Raw genomic sequence first — 20513 nt, 5'->3', positions numbered from 1 at the left:
TGTTAGACATTTTCAATGTCTAACTTACATTTTTCCTTCTGGATCATAAACCCATGACTTCTTACTGACATAAAAAGCACAATAACCTTTTCCTCCTTGCAGCAGCCTTTTATATATTTGAATACAGTTCTTATGTCTTCCCCCAGGTTTCTTTTTTAGGCAGCACTTGATAGCTGGATCACAAATACTCTCTTCTGTTTATTGGCCTTGTTCTTCTTAAACAAGTGACAGAGAGAGGAAAATTATGAGATATTTCAGAGTCCAGAGCATGGATGAGCTCCAAAGACTTGAGCTGATCTGTGCTCACACTGAAGTAGTTAGTAGGGCCTTCAGACAAACTTTCCACCAAATTCAGCTAAAGAAGTAAGCAGAGCAGGAAAAAACATTTTTCATAGGAAACTCTCATCATCACAGGATGAACAGTTAAACCTAAATTATTTTGGAGACTGGCAGGATCAGGATTAGAACTCAAATGCAAAGTTCATTCTCTGCTAACACATGGAAATTTCCAGATAGCTGTGATAGGAAACAAAAACTTTTCTGAGACCTTTAACTTCGGAAAGAAACAGTCATTCTCGAGCAGCCCAGTGTCTCCTGCCCAAGTCCATGACTAGTTCTCCCACTGCTACACGGGAGGAAAAGGATGAGGACAGCATCCCTGAGAATGCTGAGTAGGACATCACTCGGAAAACGGCTCTGTTCTGAGGTCACCAGAGAAGGTCAGGATCATTGGCCTCAGTGTCTCCTGTTTTGGGGTTTGTGTGTGACGGAAGATGACACCTGCAACATGCCAAAAGATTCTTTTCCAAAACTCACATGCCTAATACCTTCCTTTGGGAAAAATACTAATCCCAGATGGAGCCACGTGCGCATGAGTTTCTGTCAAAGGAAATATCCTAGAAAGACCTGTCATCACTTTGTTTTCTCTCCATATTCAGAGAGGACTTATGCAGGAGTTTCCAAGAACCCCTGTTAAGAGCAGAGCACAGCTTTACTTTTCATATATCCCTGGAATTCTGTGGAGCCACATCCAGTCATTGTATCTTTTGCCCCTACAACCAAAACCAGGCAGAATTGGGCTATTTTTTTTCCACTATGCTTCCTGTATGGTGCATTGGATCTATGGATAGCTTGTGGAAAGCACCACAGATGTAAGAAGATTGGTCCATGAAATAAAGGCAGATCAGCCATTCCTCTACTTTTGGTCATCCAAACAATCGTTATTACTTTTTCATTAGTTTTTATAACAACACTTATTGCCTCAACAAGTTGTCATTTCAGTTATGAACATCCATCACTGCTGGTGCTCATCATTTGGTAAGTCCAAAGCCAAACTTATTTGATTTTTAACTTAATTTGCCTATCCTACACTGGATCCTCAGGACTTGTACTCAGAACCAGTGTTATAAAAAGCATTTCTTACCCAGGTCAGTCAGAGTCAAATGTGCCTAAATGACTTGTGAAGCTACATCCCATCCTGAATGGTGGCTTCACATTGGTTTGAACATATTACTCAAAATGTCATTTAACTGATGGCTGATGGCTCAATACATTTTTCACCCGATACTCTCAGGGTAATTTATTAATACTTATCAAAATCTCATATTTTATCGTTAACTGTGAGATAAGAGAGACATGTTTGTAGACATAGGAAATTGGGGAAGAGAGTTTTCATGACATATTCAAACTCAAACCAGTCAGGCAGTACCATTTTCCAATGTTCAGACCTCCATTCCTTATTTGCTCTTTTTTTTTTGTAAGTCACAGCCTCTAAATTAGGGTACCACAGGTAACACAGCATAAAAGCTTTTGATGTGAGATCTTTTGCTGGCCACCTGCTTATTAGATTGCTTCCATGCTCTCCAATCAAGGGGCACGGAATTTTTTTAAGCCACAGGAATTCAAGAAGAGACCAGACGATGTCTTTTTCCTCATTTACTGGCAGTTTGCAGCCTGTCTGCCAAGCAGCCACTCTTTAAATGTAAGACCTGCAGTTCACCTTTATGCAATTTGTCTTTCACTTCAGAACCCACAGCCTTCCCTTGAGGTCTCACTGGACGAGCAGTTCTTATACTCTGGGGTCTTTAGGTGCCACAGGAGCAAGAAGTATTTGGAGGGAGGATCTAATGACTCAGGTGGTTTGCTTTTTGGATCCAGCTTGAGAGATGACAGCTGGCTGGAATACAGTGGACTTCCAAGTAAAATGCTCCTTGCCTTGGCCTTGCCCTCCCTGAGTGTGTTCTTGTGGTTTCCATTTGTGTCCAGAAAGAAAGGAAGTTCCTGTTGTCTGCTCCAAGTGCGATTGAACTTGTTGGCCAGAAGACATCACAAGCAATAAATCCCTCCTATCCAAAACAATCTATCCTTCTCTGTGACCTATACGAGACACTTCTGACATCCTCTGCCAATTCTTTTTTTGGTCTGGCTGCTGGTAATGTCCTCTTCTCCTCCTCATGTATTCTTAAATCATAAAGAAGCTCAGCCAACCTACTAAATCCATTAACCCTGTACACTCTGAGTGGCACTCCCTGAGCACTGGTGAAGGCTTGAGCTGGCAGACATACAACCCACTCCTGACTACCCATGGTGGATCCCAAAAAAATGCTTTCAGCATTTCAATGGCTTCTATAGCAGTGATTTCACCAACAGCTCAGGGTGATTCCAGACAGAAAGGACCTGTAATTGAAATCTGAGCACGGATAAAGCACAGGGAATCTCAGCTTCAGCTGCAGTGCCCATCCTGCAATGGGACATCTATTTTACATACATTTTACTGGCTAGGGAGAATCCTAGAGCTTGGGCCCATTTTTGTATGAGCTGTTTGAAATCTGAAGCACGGTGCCAAGAAGGATCAGCTCCCAGATTGCCATTTGGACAGCAGGTTACGTGAGTTTTCCCTGTATGTCATTTCCATACAGGAATTTCCATACAGCACTGGACCAACAGCGTGTCTGCTCTGTTTAGTTCTGTCTCTAACCTTGATCAATACCAGATGTTTTGCAGGAAACCACATTCCACAGTGCAGTCTGATATTCCCTGATAGGTGAAAAAGGCTCCCTGCCCCTCCTGATGAGGAGCAGGGCACATTCATCACACGGCACGTGGATGTACGACACAGAGGTTAATTGAGGCTTGACCTGAAGTTAGTCCAAGTCACTGAGAGCCTTGATTTCAATGTGATTTGGATTAAATCAGTAGGTTCCCACTGAGCAGCCAGTTTAACTCCAGTTCATATGCTTTAGAATCCTCACCTGGCAGACATGAACAGCTCCTCTGATTTTACTGGTGCTGCATCACTTGGAGTAACTGAGGATCAAGGCCAACAACACTCTACATCCTGCTTCCAGACTCACTCTCTTTTTTTGGTGTTTTTTGTCAACATGTAGCAATCACAATATCCTGTGTCCCTCACTGTTGGTTTACACCAGAAAAATTACCTTTACACTGTCTGAACAGTGAGCAAGGACAGTTGGGGGTAAGAGGAGATACTCAGATCACCCTGAGTGCTTTGGCAAAACATGGATTTTCCTCTTGGAACTTCCCATATTCTAAAGTGCAGGATTTCCTATCTGCCTTGGCATGGATGGATGGAAAAAACAATTCACTTAAAATAAACAGTTCCCAGGAGATGTGGAGCCAGAGAAGGGACTGCCCCAATGCTGAGCACAAGGCCTGAAGGCCCAGTTCAAAGCTCTTAAAAGACAATAGCAAAAAAAAAGTCCTATTGAGATGAATGGGATCAGCCCTGTATTCATTAAGCTTCAAAGTTCTCACATGCTTGTGCACAGATACCACACAGACACAATCATCCACAGAAAATAGATTCAGCTCTGCCAGGCCACTCCTTGCGAAGTGATTAGGGCCCCACAAGTAACAAAACTATGGGCTATAAAATCTCTCCTTACCTTCAGCTTTCCCATTGCCTTTCTGCTTGCTGTTTCGGAGGGGAGGCACTTCCAGTGAAACTATTCCTGAGTTCTCCAGGATGTTCACCTCCACTCGCAACCTCCCCACCAGCTGCTGGGGCCGGATGCTCACCGTGTACTCGTATTTTCCCAGTCTTCTTTGCAAAAGTTCTTCATAGTGCAGTACAAACCTGGCCTGCATCTTGTGAGGAATGAACACAGAAGCTCTGAATGTCTCGTAGCCATTCTCCCTGGAAGGAACATCCAAAGACACCTTCACAGCCCATACATGTGACACATTACCTCCTCCAGTGAATGACGAATCTGGACTTTGTTGGTTCGATAAAAGTATTTCCTCTCAGTGAACATGTGAAACCACCAAGAAAGAAAACATTGTAATGCTTCACAAAGATTTGGGCTCATAGGAGGCTTCCACAGATGGAAAGGTCTGACTGACTTCATGGTATTGAAGTTGTAACTCATGGAATTTCTATGTGCTCCCTCCTGCTTAAGCCATAACCACCAGTAGGGATTGCAATGGCTGCATCCAGCTTATTCTGGGTTTTGGGGGATGGATGGCAACAGGTTGGCAAGGGCTGCCTGGAACAGTGACTCAGACATCTTGCTGGAATGCAAATATGACTAACTTACTTTATAATTAGTGGGCAGCCCAGGGCCTGTTGAGCTCTCCTGAACACCAGGATCTCCCACCTGGGCGGGAGACACCTCCTAAGGTTGCTTGTCAAGGCTGAGAGTATCCTTGCTGCAACAGATTCTTGGTAACTGCATCCCAAACTTTGAAATCTTGAGTGTTGTAAAGGATTGATTGCACATTTATAATCCTTTAGACATAAATCACTGACCAAGTCTGGGACTAGAAGTGGATCCAGCCACACCTGGGCTCCTCTCTGAGAAGGAGTTCAGAAAGAAAAGGAGTTCTCTCTGAACTTCATGGTTCAATGGGAGGATCTCCCTGACAGTTCTGTCTGACCCTGCTCTCTATGCAGTAAATAATCAAGTGTACCTTGCCACTGAATCTTGTTGAACCACCGTCACATTTATCATTGAACTTTGTTAACTTACTGCTTTATATAAATAAAGTGTATTATTGCTTCTATCTTGAAGCAAAGCGGGTGACTCCATCCATGACAGCACCTTCATTTTCCTGCCTGCCATTCAGGAAGTAACAAGAAATCTTTCCCTCAGTAGAACATCCTGGAGCATCTTGGAGGTGAAAATGTTGTGTGACAGGGTGAGAAAAGGCCACGTGCAGTTTTACATGACTTGGAGTGTGGGAATGACAGCAGGCGGTGCAGATAACATTCTGTTTAGCTGCCTCTCCCTATAAATCCATGCATGGGGATGCCAAAGCAGCCAAGACAGAGATGGCAGGAGACTATATAACTTTCCAGAACACAGCCAAATGCACAACACTTACCTTCCATCTGTGGGGCTAGAAGGTTTCTTATCCCTTGTTTTGTCATCGCTGCTGTTTTTCTTTTCTTTCCCTGTGACCTCTCCGTAGTAAGTCTTGTTGCCGATGCTCCTGGAGAGACCAGAGGTGTCAGCATGATCACTGCACCCATGTACAGTGACAGCTCTACAGATTGCTGTAGATGAGTTCACAGACTGTGCACAGTGAACAGTCTAAGTGTGCTGCTGGTGTAACTCTCCTGGAGTCACTCGAGTCGCTGAGTCAGAAGCTGACTTAGGAGTTCCCTGGCTGGTAATACCAGCACAGTACATTTTTAGCCCAGGAGTTTACCTCTCTAAAATGCCAGTCTGGTAGGTAATCTCTGAAGTGTAAGGATGCAGCAGAAAGCAAAACAATTGCCAAGAATCCCAACAAGAACTTTTTATGTCTGTTCTGGGATCCACCATCTGTGTGAAGGCACATGGAGATATTCAGGATGGCTGCTCTCAAGAAGCTGCCTCTCTGACAAAGTGTTTCTCCCTTGGAATGAGTTACAGAGCAATGCAGTCCACAAGGAAACAACCCTTAACATATATTTTGTGTGGCCAACAGCAAAAGTCTGGTATTCCTCCTACTCAGTCCAAAAGCCTCTCTAAAAGAATGAGTCTCCTATCTGCTATGGTCAGATCTGAAGCTGTAGCTTCAATATCTACCCACAGAGAGGATCTGAGCATGACCAAACTAAACACATTTTTTGATACAAGAGCTTAATTTATTCCTTAATAAGTCATTTCAGTATGAACTTGGTTGCCCTCTACATGACTTATTATCCACAGAGAATTCCTGGCACCTCCAGCAGCCGATGAACCTGTTTGATGGTTGGGGTTGATTCCTGCTCCACTGACACTGTAGAGCAACAAGAACAATGGAACAAGAAGTTTCTTAGGCATCAGAGTCAGTCAGGCAAGACAAATATCATGTGCCAGTGTTGCTGAAACTTTAGCTTGAAAGGTTTCTGTGGTCTTGGAGAGATTTTTCTGGTTCAGATCAGAGACAGAGGAGGAGAAGGAAGTTGTTAAAAGACACTCAGATGGGAAATAGAATAGTTTCCTTCCACATTTACACTGAGGACTTGAATTTAGTATCCTGTAATCCAAGGGACTTACTCTGTGCTTTGGGGCCATGCCCAGTCTCAGGTGGAGTATAAAGTGTGTGTGTGTTTCTATTTTCCCCAAAGAAATGCAAAAAGGCCTTGATACAGTCCTGCTGAAGACTTGCTAGCTTTGGAAATCCCAGAGAACCATCTGTGGGATGGGAGAACCATTGCCCACCCAGCTGCCAGCATTACTTACTCACATGGTAAAGTTGGAGATGAAGGCTGCAGCTGGGATCTGCATCTCAAACACGGCTTCCCGTGCCTCGGATCCGCTGTTCACCATTGTGCAGGACACCGTGGTGAAGGCATAGCGGGAAATGATTGTGGATCTCACGTTGAACTCAGACATTCGAGGCCTGGTTTCCTGTGGGGATCAAAAGGTTAGCACTGGCAGCTGGATAACACACCCCTTCAGTGTTTCAATGGATTCAATGCTTAATATGCTCAAGCAAATTCCCACCCTATGAGTATTAGACACCTCTGCGAAAACCAGTTGACAACAGGCAAGGTGGGCTTGCCCTCAGCATTTCAGATGAGCTTTAAAAGGTAAACCAGGGACATGGCACTGCCTTTGTTCATGCACAGAGGCCACAGTTGTTCTCCAGTTCTTGGGAAGATTCTGAGAGCTCTGATTATGCCAGCCTGTATGTTGTGAAACACACTGATAAAATCCATCTGTGTCCTAAACTGCAGCCTTCAACTCTGACTGTGTGAGAGGAATAGGATTAGTCCCTTATGGCCTGGGAAGAAAAGACCAAAATATATTCCCACGGGTTCTGTGTCACAGAACCTGGCCTCTGTACTGTGCACAAGAGCAGATGGAAGGTTTCCTGAAAGGCTGAGATCACTGTGTGTGAAGCAGCATCTTCAAATTCATACGGTCAGATCCATAAGTTGTGTAAGCAGAAAAACTGCTGTCAATGGAGTCAACCGAGTCCTCCTCTGCTGAGAATCCATGCTGGAAGTCTCAGCCAATAGATGGAAGAGACTTAATAAAAAACACTGACACTGTGACATCTCAAGCAAAGTATTTTAAGCTTTTTAGCCCACACTGGATTCCTTCCAGCAGAGAAGCAGCAGAGACAGCAATGAATGACACACGATGTAGCAATGGAAGCTAAAAGCCAATTTCTGCTTCTTGGGAATGTGTTTTTGTGCACAAGTCTAGGGTTGGAGCATTTCTCCAGTCTAATGTGTTTTTTCTGACAGCAACATCTCCATGGAGCTCAAATGTTTTCTTCCTGGAAGACTTCAGTGTATTTAACTGTAAGCAGCCCTTACGAAAAAAACCCTGTGCGTTGACTTAAACAATCAAAGACCAAACCTTCAAAAGCAGAAGGGAGCTAAAGGGTAAAGTACACTGCAAATACAGAGGAACTTCACTTAGCCAAATACAGAGAGACTCTTCCTACTGAGGTTGATAAAAAGTCATAGTCACGTAAGACTTGCGAGGACAAGAACGTGCTCTTCAGCTGCATGGCCAGACCTTTTTTCAGAACAAAAATAATTTTGGCAAATGGCTCAAGAAAGGGAGCAAGTGTTTGTATGAGTATGAAACAAGCACATTTCTTCAGTAGCTGATGGCATCAGAAGTGATTGAGCATCCAGTTAACCAAGCCGCCAGGATAGTGAATTCCAGGCAAATGGAAGAATGAGGATCCACTGGAAACAAACACAAAACTGCCAGCAGACTTGGCATAAAGCCCCTCCTGCCTACACTTTCAAGGCTTGGAAAGACTGAAAAATGTGTCTCAGATGAACCCAATCATGATGGATATCTTTAACAGCTGGAGAATGTGTGATGAGCTCTGTGTCCACGATCATCCTGCTCAGCTCACATGGAGCACATCGACAAGAGATCAGGACTTCCAGGGTGGGATTTGTCTCACTGATTTCAGGCAGCTCAGCGTGATGCATCTAGACTGGAACACCCCTGCTCAGATCTAATGTCCCACCCTCAGGCCATTGGTGGCTTTTACTCAATTAGAACTAGATCCTGCTGTTCTTAGGACGTTCCCTGATGTTATAGGCATGGCTTTCCACCCTCATTATCCTGAAGCTGGAGAGGATGGGGAGTTTTGATTGGAAGTAGGCTTGTAGGAATGTTTTCACATACAAGAGGTGATGCTTCATTCAGTCTTCTACACCCTTAATTGCCTGTGGCATAGCAAGAGATACAGAGGATTTAATAACAGTAGAAATAGGAAGAATCTGAAAGTACAGCAAATTCTTTGGTTTCAGACCTTCTGCATCCACTCCTGTGTGCTGCAGTCAGTCATAAGTTGTGGGTTCAGACATGGATGACAGCTCAGCAGCAAAAGAAGATCAAGACCTTTGCCTTTCACTTGAGATACAAGGGGCTCTGCAGTGACATGTTTGACACTGTGAATGCACTTAAACTGCAGAAAGTCTTTTGAATGTGGCAGAGAACATGAACTTGCCCTTGTTATGACAACAGCACGAGAATGGTTCTGTTGGGTGAGAACAAAAGCAGTTCTAACCCTGTAGCCTGTCACTGGCAGAGACCAACAGTATGTGCTTAGAGTATAAAATCAGCTCAACCTGCACTAATTCTACTCAGAAATATTCTCTCTGTTTTCAGTAATCTGTGGCCAAAGGAACTCCTGGGTCAAGGGTGATATTTTTGTGCTTTATAAACCTTTGTGGATTTTTTTTCTATTATTTTACACGGCTGCTTTTTCAATCCATGTAAAATTTTAGCATCTGCAACATCTTGTAGCAAGGAGTTCCACAGCTTAAGAATATTTTATATGAAACCCGCATCATTTAGAGTTTTTTTTGCTAAATCTACTCTTTGCTGGCTTCAGCTGATCTCTGTTTGGTTAGAGTTGGAAGGGACCTCAAAGACCATCTTATTCCAACCCCCCTGCCACGGGCACGGGCACCTTCCACTAGAGCAGGCTGCTCAAAGCCCCATCCAGCCTGGCCTTGAACTCTTCCAGGGATGGGGCATGTCTCTATCCCACTGAACAACTCCAGTTCTGACACCATCACAGACTGAGGAATGGCAAAAACAAATGAAATGAACACCCTTCCCTTTTCCTGGTGGACAGGAGTTGCTGTTAGAGGGATCAAATGCTGAATAAGGGCATCACATACAACTGAGGATGAGAGATCTGGTTCATCTTCTCATCCCTGCAAGGGATCTGCTATTCCTTGTATATAGAGAATATAAACAGTGGGGGCAGAGGCAGCTTCCAAACAGGTTGCTCAGTCAGGCTTGGCGGGCAGCCCAAGTTCCACTCTGTGATTCCTGTGCATTCCCTGGAGCTCTTGCACAATCCATCAGTGCCTGATGCTCTGACTTACAGCTGTGCAAATGCCTGTTTGTTTTCTGCCCTTTTTATCGAGGCCTTCAGAAGATGAGAGGCAACACAAAGGAAAAAAAAAAGCAAAACAAACCATTTGTTTAATATTATTACTACTGTGATTTATCATCCCCATTAAAAACAAAGTGAGGGAATGCCAAGGCAGCAGATTAAGTGCTATGAGGCAGGTTGGCTGGATGCTTTATGGAGGTGTCCTGGTTATTAGGATGAACTGGGAGCTGAAATTTTTTTGCCAAACAAATTGTTTTATGCTTGTTTACATCAAATGTTTGGAAAGACAGAAAAGAGCTGAAGATAAATGAAATGAATTCCATAATTTTGCCTTTATCAGTTGCTTTCATCAAAACAAACTGCCCGTGTCTCAGATTAGAAGTAATAAACTGGTAATAAGTCTGAGAGGTGTTCTCCTCTAGGCTGCTGATTCTAATCTGTCAAAGATCAAAGGGACTAGAAGCTATTAAGGTGATGGTTGTTCAGTGTGAAATGAGTTTCACCAATTCTCAACTGGGAGGTCCCCAGAAAAGCCAGAAAAATAACTGGCTGTGAACAGCAATTCCACTGACTGCCTAACTACAGCTAACTCTTAGATTCCCATGCTGAAAGAAGGATATTGGCTCCCTTGTTTTCTTCATTTCCTCAATAGATTTTGGCGAACAGCAGAGATCTCCAAATTTCAAAGCAAACTCTGCCTTTCTCTTGAAATTCGGTGAGATTTCATCAGGCTTTTGTTCACTGTGTGGTTAAGCTTTGTAACATTAGATGTTCTTTCTCCAGGTTTGAGGGTGAGAAGACGGATTGGGAAGCATTAGAAGAACCTGTACCTGTTGCATTGATCAAAATGAAAAGATTTCTTTTGCCTCTTAGAATCTCATTCTACCGATTCTACCATCACCCGCTGACATCCTGGGCGCAGGGATGCACACACAGACACAAACAGGGAAAGTGTGATTCCCATGAGGTAAAATAAAAACAGGGTGTGATACGTACCAGCCTCTGCAGGAATTTGGCCTGTCTTGGGACACGGCGAGCGACCTGCAAAGAGTTAAGGGAGTTAGTGGAGCCTTCTCAGCTTACAGCAGACATGGCACTTGTTTGAACCCAGACACGGGTGTGTGCGACTGATCACCCATGACCAGGTTCAAATGCTCCTCTGGTTAAAATTAAAACCTGAGTCTCTTCCACATTAACAGACCCATTGATCAAAGCTCAAGCAGTGGAATGCAGCTCTCTCAGGCAAGGAGGTACGGGGTGTTTTGAAAATGGTACTTGGCAAGAGACCTCCTACATGTGATGACAGGAACCTCAGCCTTTAGCCCTGGCCCTGGGTGATGTGTCTTAGCTCTGGAAGTATATTCCCTTATGGTTTCCTATGGAGTCACACAAAGCCTCTGTGTCTTTGCCCCTTTGCATGGTATATGGAACACTTCAATCCCTGGAAGTATTGAAGGCCAGGCTGGATGGGGCTCTGAGCAACCTGCTTCAGGAGAAGGTGTCCCTACCCATGGGAAGGGTTTGGAACTAAATGATCTTTAAGGTCCCTTCCAACCCAAATCATTCCACGATTCTATGATTAGTTTAAATTAATGTTAAAGCTTCAGCTGTATTAATATTACCTCAAGAGCAGATCTGTTGCCTTAATAGTCTCCACAGGTGCTGTGGATTTTTTATGCAGTGACAGAAAAGAACTCTTTATGTGCAAAAAGGGAATAAAGATATTTAAACTGAGACACAGACCTTATTATAAAATGAAGTACTTCACTTATGACAGTACAATCATACTCACTGCATCACCCTTCACAACTGCTCTGACTTCCCTGCACATGGTGTCTCAGCTCAGCAACATCTCCAAATCAAATCTCTCCCTAAAGCAGAGAGTACAAGTCTCTTGTCAATGAGGGAAGCCAAGTGCCTTCTTAAAATGTCAGTGGAACTCCAGAGAGCAGAGGAATGCGATGATATCTTTTTACCTGATTTGCCCTTTCTGTTGATTTACACTGAAATAACATCAGCCCTTGCCAAAGAGATGATTTTATGTCTGTTTATATCATGCCTTGAAAAGCTCAGGAAAGCCCAATGGGGAAATTAAAGTCTCATCCACTAGAATCCTTATTATTTCCTGCTGCATTATTTAAGCCAACATCTTGTAAAATTAGAATCAAGGGAAAACAGCTCCCTTGGGAAATTGTCAATGGAGAGGAGAATTATCTGCACTTTAAATTTTGGAAGAAACTTTCTGTCTGGATCCATTATATCAGGGAAGTAAAGCCCCTTGGGACCCTGCTGTGCCAGGCTGCAGAGTCTCCATCACTGTAGGTTCTTCAGAACAAGCCAGATAAATGTCTGTGAAGTCCACCCTGCTTGGAGCAGGGGCAGGGATGAAGAGCCAATAGCCCTCAGTACTATTTTGCTAAAGGTTTACCTTTTGAAACAAATCCACCTTTTTCTGCATGGCATGGTCACAGTAATATTTAATGACTAATTGGTGAAACTGGAACCCTGGTTACTGGTTTTATCTTTGCCCACCACACACCCGTTTTGTTTGCTTGCTTATTTGCACAAGAAGGCTTTGTACGACTTGGCCCCTTCAAGAGGTACCTTCTAAAGTCTTGGGGATAACAAACTGACATCAGTGAGGAGCTAAGGAGCCCCAGATAGCAGTATCCTGTTTGGATAGGGCTTCATGACTGCTGCCAAAGCACTGGTGCAGGGCTTATGATCAGTCCATCGGACTATGCTAATCAGGCAGCTTCACTAACATCATCTAACTGGAACAATTTCCCAATTACCATCAACCTTTAGCTTTACAGCCTTCCAAAACATTCATCAAAGACAAGTAATTGCTGGTAGTGACCCCATAACTTGTTGCCATCTGCTAGTCCTAGCATAGTATATGTAATACAAGCTGTGCAGTGGATTTGCTTATAGTGTAGTATCTTGACCTAGGGGAGTACCTGTCTGTTCTTAACCTGGCTCAGGTGTTCAGTGAAGACAGACAGATACCTTCTTCTAGACCTGGCTGTCCCAGGGGACTAGATCACCACTATCACTGCTGTTCTGGTGGGAGTTACTGCTGCCCTTGCTCTGCCAGTAACATAGCTCCTGAGAAAACAAGGAGCCTCAAGAAACATCAGCCACGTTATTTCAACACTGTGAGCCAGTCGTTGAGCTTTGCAACTGATTTTCCCCCTAAAGCAGGTATGTGAGTGTTTCCAGGTCCCACTCCATTGGCAGCACACTGGTGGAGATATTCTCTCCCACTTGGACGGGTGGGTCTGTAAGACAATGTTGTTTTGTGGCTGAATTCCCCAAAAAGGAATATGTGTTCATAGTAATCAGGATTTACAACAAAGTTGCTCAGGTCCTCGTAGTGGAGAGAGGTGAACATTTCTGGGGAGAGATTCTTCCCATTCCAGGTGGGACGAGCAACTGAATAGCCAGCTCTGAGACAGGTACTGAGACAGTGAGACTGGAAAGTCTCACTCTTCCCACTTTTCCCTACTGCATGGCAGAAGATGCCAAATACAGGGAAATACTGACACTTTAAACACACTGGAGTATCCCACCTGACCTCCAGCAAGGCACAGGTATTCCACAGGTCCTGTCAGACCCACATGGGTGTCTCAGATGCTACAGAGCCTCTCTCAGATCTGATCAAATTTGGATAACAGATTGATGCCTTAAGTGACCCAAAGTCACGAGTGGTATCTGTTACAGACCTGAAGGATGTGAACACAGACCTGAAGCTCAGCCTTTTATAGAATCATAGAATGGTTTGTATTGGAAGGGACCTTAAATGTCATCTAGTTCCAAGCCACCTACTATGGGCAGGGACACCTTCCACTAGAAATGGATCACAGCCTCCCAAACCACCACCCAAACTCTCTTGCTAACTTGCAAAAAGTTCATTGCCCTTTCAGCACCATTTCCTCAGAAAATCTAAGCCACAGAATAACACAACATAGCAGCCCTCAGTTGCAGAATAATGGATTTGTTTTCATTGCCAATAAGCATTTTAGAAGCTGAAATTTGTATGATTTGTTTCATCCAGCGCGAGTTAAAAATCCAGTACAGTAAAACCATAGGCAGAAAAACTTTCCTTCGAGCCTGAAATACTCTGAATTACTCAGACTGGCTTGTGGCCAGGACACTGCGTTAACTCCCTTGTCCCTGTGAAATGCCTCGTTAGCACAGCCGTGGGGATGTCGGAGTGAGCCCATCCCCTGGCTGTGGCACCCACTGCGGGAGGGTGATCTCCTGGCTTAGCACCTCCAGCACCTCCGACAACTTCCATGCTCCTTAAGAGCAGCCTCCCACGGAGCTGACCCGCAGGGACAGGTGGAATAAATGTGTTTTTATCAGATTGCCCTGCATCTCGACGCTGATGGTTAAGAAGGGACAAGCCAAGCCCCGGCCACTTGCTGCTCCCGAACAACCACCGCCTTAAAACCTACCTGCTCCACGATGCTGGAGTCTGCCAGCAGCTGCTCCTCCAGATACCTGGCCATCAGCTCCGAGTCGGGCTGCCCCGCCGAGGTGGGGAAGCCCCAGCAGAGCCACAGCCAAAGGATCATGTTGGAGGGGAGCGCCGGGGGGCTCCTGCCCCGCAGGTGAGAGGAGAAGCCCCGCTGCTGCCGCTGCTGCGCTGCCGGACCGGCTGCGGGGAGGCTGACAGGACACAACGACCCACCCTCTTCTCCTCCTTCCCGGCTCGGGACCGGCCCCTTTTCCACTTAGGGCGCTGCAGGGAATCCTTTCAGGGTTTCTATCCCTCAGCCAGGGGTCCTGTGGGAAGGAGGCACCGCCGTGCCCCTCTCGATGCTACTCTCACCCATCTTGCCCCATGCAGAGGAAAGGGGAGATGCTGGGGCTCCCTGAGATGCTGCCACTTGTCATTTTGGCACCAGCAGCAACCCGTGGTGGCCCTCAGCAAGGGGAAGGCTAAGGGGATATTTCCTACACCTGGCTGGGTGCTGAGGAAGGGACAAGGTGGTGCCCAGTGCCTCCAACCCACCCCCTTAGGGAGCACAACCACAGAATGTGCTTCAAGGCTGGGGCTTTCCCAAGGAGTGGCAAAACCCTCTATGAAGGAAAAGCTTCTCCTACTCCCCATCTGAAGAGTGCTGGTTGGTTCAGGAAAGCTGCTCCAAGGGCAGGGCAGAGCCCTCTCCACACCCTCACCTTGGCACCCTACTGGGTATCCAGGTGCCTCCCCTTGGGAAAGGTGGCCAAGAGCCCTATGTTCGCCCCTCCTTCTTTCCTATGCGAACTCCATTTCTCAGCTGAGCAAAGCTGGGGTGCTTTTTCAGGTCCTGCTCTTCTTCTCTCCATTTCCCAGAGCCTTTTTCTCTCAGACCAACCCTGGGGTGAAGGTGGAACCTGCAGGGGAGGCTGGGTTCCACCTGGCAGCTGCCAGGGACATTCCTGCCAGCTGGCACTGACTGGGCACTGTGTCATCCCCAGGCATTTAGAAACTTGTATCTGCAGCATCCACCTCACCCTAAATTTGCTACTTTGTTTATCTATGCCAGCAGTAACTTCTCAAATCCAGCAGAACCAAATTTCCTCTCTTTTGGTTTGATTGCTTTTTTTTTTTTTTTAGTTTATATTTGGCAGGTGCAAGGTACTGCACGCACAAACCTGGCATGACTTAACCACTGTATTTTCTTTTTCCTTTCCAGCTCTGACTCATCAGGGACTGAAGACTGTGGTTCATCTCCCAACCATGGCAGTGACAGTCCAGTGAGTGGCTCAATGTCTCTGTGGCCCTGCTGTCCTCCAAATCTAGCATGTGTTTTGGAGGAGTAGGAATGTGCTTGCCCCCCTTGCAGAAGGGATGAGGGAAGCTGAAGATGGAGCAAAGGGAATGGCAGCACGGTCAACACCTTGGGAACTCCCTGTTAGCAAATTGATGGCTCAGACTTAGGCTGAGCCTAAGTGACACCATGTTCACACACAAGCCCCTTCTGGCATTGCCAGTAGGAGGGAAACAGTCAAGGGCCTGGCCAGTCCCTTTCCCACTGGGACCAGTCCACCACTTGCAGGTACAAAGGCCTCTGGAGTAGCCACATCCCCAGTGGGAGCTGCTAAGCAGCACTGCAGAAATGATAAAGGACTGATGTGGCTGGAGAAGAGGAGGTGGTGAGAGAAAGCCAGAGAGAGGCGGTGGCAGGATACTTCAGGCCTCCAGAGACACCCTAGATGTTACTCTATTGTCCTGATCCCTGCCAGGAGACAGCTGAGGCACTATCTTCATCTCCTCAGCATTTCAAAGTGAGATGGAACAGGTCTCAACCATCCTCTTGGGAATCAGTGAAGACTCAAAGCTGGTTCAGGTTGAGGCCTTTTTTAAGGACATGTAAAAAATGGTTTGAAGTGTTTTTCATCTGGTTCCAGTTTGTTTCAGCTCCTGCATGTCTTGTCTGGCTCAGAGAGAGAAGAGCACTGGAACAGCATGGCAAGTAGGGCTGCAGCCTCCTGTGCCCTCACTGGTGGCATTAGGTTGGGCTGCTCCTTGGCCTGCCCTGTCCATGTTTCACTACCCTGGGACACAGATGAATAAGAATCTTGCAGTGTATGCTTAGAAATGCTGGAAACAGGCATTTCAACCATGATTTTCCTACTGTTCTGGAAAACCTAGAGGAAAGCAAGGCACCTCTGTAAAAGCAAGTCAAAACTAGCCCTAAAGGTAACATTAGTTTCTGGCCAGTTTGAAATAACCATTGCACAGTCAAGAGGCATTTGGAATAACATCCAAATTTCACCAGCTGTTCCTCTTTGCCTCCTGACCAGCATTCAGCTACTCTGCTTCTCCCGCTGCACAGGTGAGGAGCTGAGGGCCAGAGTGAACCAAGACAGTGAGACCATGTGAAGATGCTGTGATAGAGCTGATCCTGAGCACACCTGGGGAAAGGAGGATGTTCAAGCCAGAACAGGATCCTCGAGCAGGTACGGGATAACCAACGGGCATGAGAGAGAGAGAGCTGGGAAAGGCACTGCCCTTCCTGAAGGGATTAGGAGCAGCCAATACTGCTTATGTTCCCCTCAGCAAGGGCACGTGAGGACACAGCACGTAGCTAAGTAAGACTGAGGTGTGTTTTAATGTGAGTTTTGGTGAGTGAACATTCAGCCTGGGGTCTTGATTGTTCACATTATCCCCTCTTCTGCCTCCTTGGAATACAGCCTCCTGATTTCGGGGGCAAATATGGCAGGCACTGTGCTGGGGATGCCCCTGGAGTCCAGGACAAGCAGTTACTCAGGTGTGTTCACATCAGACATGTTTGAGGCTGACTTTTGCCGACATAGCAGGATGAGCAGCTGTTCTTTGGATGGGGGGGCTCAGCAAATTAAATTGCCCAGCAGGCCTGGGGCCAGCACGAGCAGAGACACCAGGGAGAGGCATGATCCAACAGCTGGGCTTCCACACACATTTCCCCTGGAACAGATCATGTTAAATCAAGGAATCTCTCTGTGTTGACACACAAACACAGGTGATGCTGACCTCATGGAGGTCAGCTATGTTAAATGTCCAACTAGAAATATCTGAACCATGAACTAAATCTACCCAAAGCACTAACAAACTACAGTTTTGTGGCATTCAAAGCCAGCAACTGGATAAAGAAATTGGCAAGAATCCCAAAGGGTTACACAGGTGCAGTCTTAGATAAATGTCCACAGGTAAAATTAATTACCATGGAGTTCAGGGAATTGGATTCCATATTTTTCTTCAGGTCTGAATCTAAGCAATCTCCACTGAAATATCTGGATAGGATCTGATGGTCCCCAGTTCTGACACTACTGAACGGTGCCTGTTTTCCTGAAAGAATCATAGAATGGTTTGGGTTGGAAGAGTAAAGATTATTTACTTCCAACCCCCCTGCCATAAGCAGGGATGCCACCCAGTAGATGAGGGTGCTCAGGACCCCATCCAACCTGGACTTGCGCACTTTCAGGGATGGGGCATCCACAGCTTCTCTGGCCAACCCGTGCCAGTGCCTCACCACCCTCTGCATAAAGAATTTCTTCCCAATATCTAATCTAAATCTCTCCTGTTTTAGTTTAAAACCATTTCCCCTTGTCCTGTCACTTTCTGCCCATGTAAAAAGTCAGTCTGCCTCTTTTTTATAAGTTCCCTCTAAATACTGAAAGGCTGCCATAAGGTCTCCCCAGAGCCTTTTTTTCTCCAGGTTGAACATTCCCAGCTCTCCCAGCCTCTGTCCATAGCAGAGGGGCTCCAACCCTTGCAGCATCTTTGTGGCCTTCTCTGGACTTGCTCCAACAGGTCCACATTTTCTTTGTGCTGAGGACTTTAAACTTGGATGTAGTACTCCAGGTAGGGTCCCACAAGGGCAGAGAAGAGTATAAAGGTATTTTCTGGAGTCCCAGTGGCTGCTGATCTCCTGTTGCCATTAATTGTGTACACCTTGGCCCAGCAGAGCATTCCAGAACTTCCAAATCTGGTGTTATTCTGGTGAAAAATTCCCAAAGTCTCTGACAAAGGTGCCTCGGTGATGGGGATGTCTGACTCTGTCTGGGAGACACCTTGAAGAGGTCACCAGAGCAGACAGGCAGGTTACTGAGTACTTGGTACATCTCTGATGAAGGGCAGTACAAAGAGAAGAAAGTTGAAACAACAAGAAACCCTTTTCTGTATGTCCATATACCATTTCTCACACTGACTGGTGTGTGGTGGGATGAATGTCAGGGCAGCAGCACCCTGGAAAAGTGTGTTGCCTTGCAGGTACTGCCTGTTCTTACCTGGATCACTGGAAATTTCCAGATATGAAATTTAAGATGGGAAAGCGAAGCCGGCTATCTCATAAAACACAGAAATGGTGACATTTCTCCTTGGGTGCAAGGCAAGTTAACACAATTTAATTATTATGAAGGACAGAAATGCCCAGCAGTAACTCCATGTGGTTCAGGGAGGACAGTGCATGAAAAATCCCAGAGGAATCCCAGTGATGAGCGGACAGTTCATGAAACAACCCAATGGACACATAGCACAAAACATCCTACTGAGCTCCTGTTCTCCCCATGAAATTCTGAGGAGGTTCACAGAAACTGATGGTAAAGGCTCTGAGCATCCTCAGTTCTTATATTTTCTGTACCGTCTTGGGAAATTTCATCTTTTTGGACTCTTTTGAACAGTATATTTGAGCAGTTCGTGCCATCTAGTGGTCACACTGATTTCCCAATCTTGGAATTTTTACAGAAAAAAAAATAAAGCCATACATAGTGGTTGTGGAGGACTGAAATAAAGGATTACAAAATCAGTTTTTAAAACAAATTTTGTTCTAAAGGGACTTTTTCATCTCTTCAGAGCATCAGTGCTTTCCTTCCCCGTCCAGGGGCCCAGATAACTCTAGAACAGCTTCAAGTTTCTGATGAGAAAGGACTGGTCACTCTAAACTAAGGACACATGTGTGAACAGAACTCAGCTTATACAGAAAATTCAAGCCATACTAGATGCCATCAACACAGCAAAGACTGGGTACTCCCTCCTGCAGCCCTGGAGGAGCCCTTTCATAGCCAAAGCTCCCATGGCACTCATGGAGGGTTTTCCTGAGCTAGTTTTAAGGTGTTAACTTAAATACTGCTGGATTGTATCACAAATAGTGTAGCCAGCAGGACGAGGGATTGTCTCCCTGTACTTGGCAGTGGTGAAGCCGCAGATTGAATCTTGTGTTAAGTTTTGGGCCCCTCATGACAAGGAAGTCATTGAGGTGCTGGAGCAAGTCCAGAGAAGCGAATGGAGCTGGGAAAGGGTCTGGAGCACAAGTCTGATGAGGGGCAGCTGAGGGGGCTGGGGGGGCTCAGCCTGGAGAAAAGGAGGCTGAGGGAGGACCTTCTCAGTTTCTACAACTCCCTGACAGGAGAGTGGAGCCAGGTGGAGGTCTATCTCTTCTCCCAAGTAAAAAGTGACAGGATGAGAGGAAATGGCTCCAAGTTGTACCAGAGGAGGTTCAGGCTGAATAATATGGAAAATTTCTTCACCAAAAGTGGGTTGAAGCACTGTAACAGGCTGCCCAGGAACCTCCCTGAAGGTAACTAAAAAACATGTAGATGTGGCAGCTGGGGACGTGGTTTAGTGGTGGCCCTGGCAGTGCTGGGTTGATGGTTGGACTCAATGACCTTAGAGGTCTTTTACAACCTAATTGATTCTATGGTTCTAAAATGAGTGTCATTCAAAGGCTGTGTGCTAGTTTGAATTCAGCCTACAGGCTCCTAAATTTCCTGGCAAAACTGGAGCTATGTCGTCTCCAAGTTCAAGCTCCAGGATTGCTCAAATAAATTGTGGGAGAGAGCAAATAAGGACTAATTATTCAATACCTCTTCCAGCGTAACATCTGTGAAATAGTATATGGAGCTACCATAAATATAAAATAATAAAATTTTGTCTGCTGTTTTGTCCCTAGATTCACCTAGTAATTCAGTCTTTTCCTTTGAAGTTGCTCAGATGTCTGCAAATATCCTTTTTCCCTGGAAGAATGGAAGAGACAGCCATGTCCTCTTGCCAGAAGCCTGCTTCCTCCCTTCTTTCTCCCCTTTGCTTTGCTGTCTTATTTTGTCCCATCTCTTGAGGCACCCAAAGAGCCAGAGAGGCCAAAAACCAGTTTCAAAAGCTTTCAGGGGCTTTGGCACGCCCAGGGTACAACGTGCATCTGAAAATATCATCAGATGTTTTCACA

At 45.7% G+C, this 20513-nt stretch overlaps 1 protein-coding gene across 1 annotated transcript in view; it reads right to left on the bottom strand.

Annotated features, from left to right (window-relative positions):
* Positions 1 to 14497, bottom strand: part of ITIH5 (inter-alpha-trypsin inhibitor heavy chain 5) — a 45685-nt gene extending 31188 nt beyond the window's left edge. The window contains exons 1-5 of the mRNA XM_064656548.1: positions 14277 to 14497; positions 10813 to 10857; positions 6676 to 6839; positions 5344 to 5451; positions 3906 to 4156 (exon numbers count right to left, since the gene is read on the bottom strand). Coding sequence (XP_064512618.1) covers positions 3906 to 4156; positions 5344 to 5451; positions 6676 to 6839; positions 10813 to 10857; positions 14277 to 14396 — 688 coding nt within the window. The 5' untranslated portion in view covers positions 14397 to 14497. The remainder of the gene's footprint in view (positions 1 to 3905; positions 4157 to 5343; positions 5452 to 6675; positions 6840 to 10812; positions 10858 to 14276) is intronic.
* Positions 14498 to 20513: the final 6016 nt, after the last annotated feature.

The sequence above is a fragment of the Pseudopipra pipra genome, chromosome 5 (assembly GCF_036250125.1).
Source record: "Pseudopipra pipra isolate bDixPip1 chromosome 5, bDixPip1.hap1, whole genome shotgun sequence".
Taxonomy (NCBI): Eukaryota; Metazoa; Chordata; class Aves; order Passeriformes; family Pipridae; genus Pseudopipra; species Pseudopipra pipra.
This window is presented reverse-complemented; position numbering and strand designations above follow the sequence as displayed.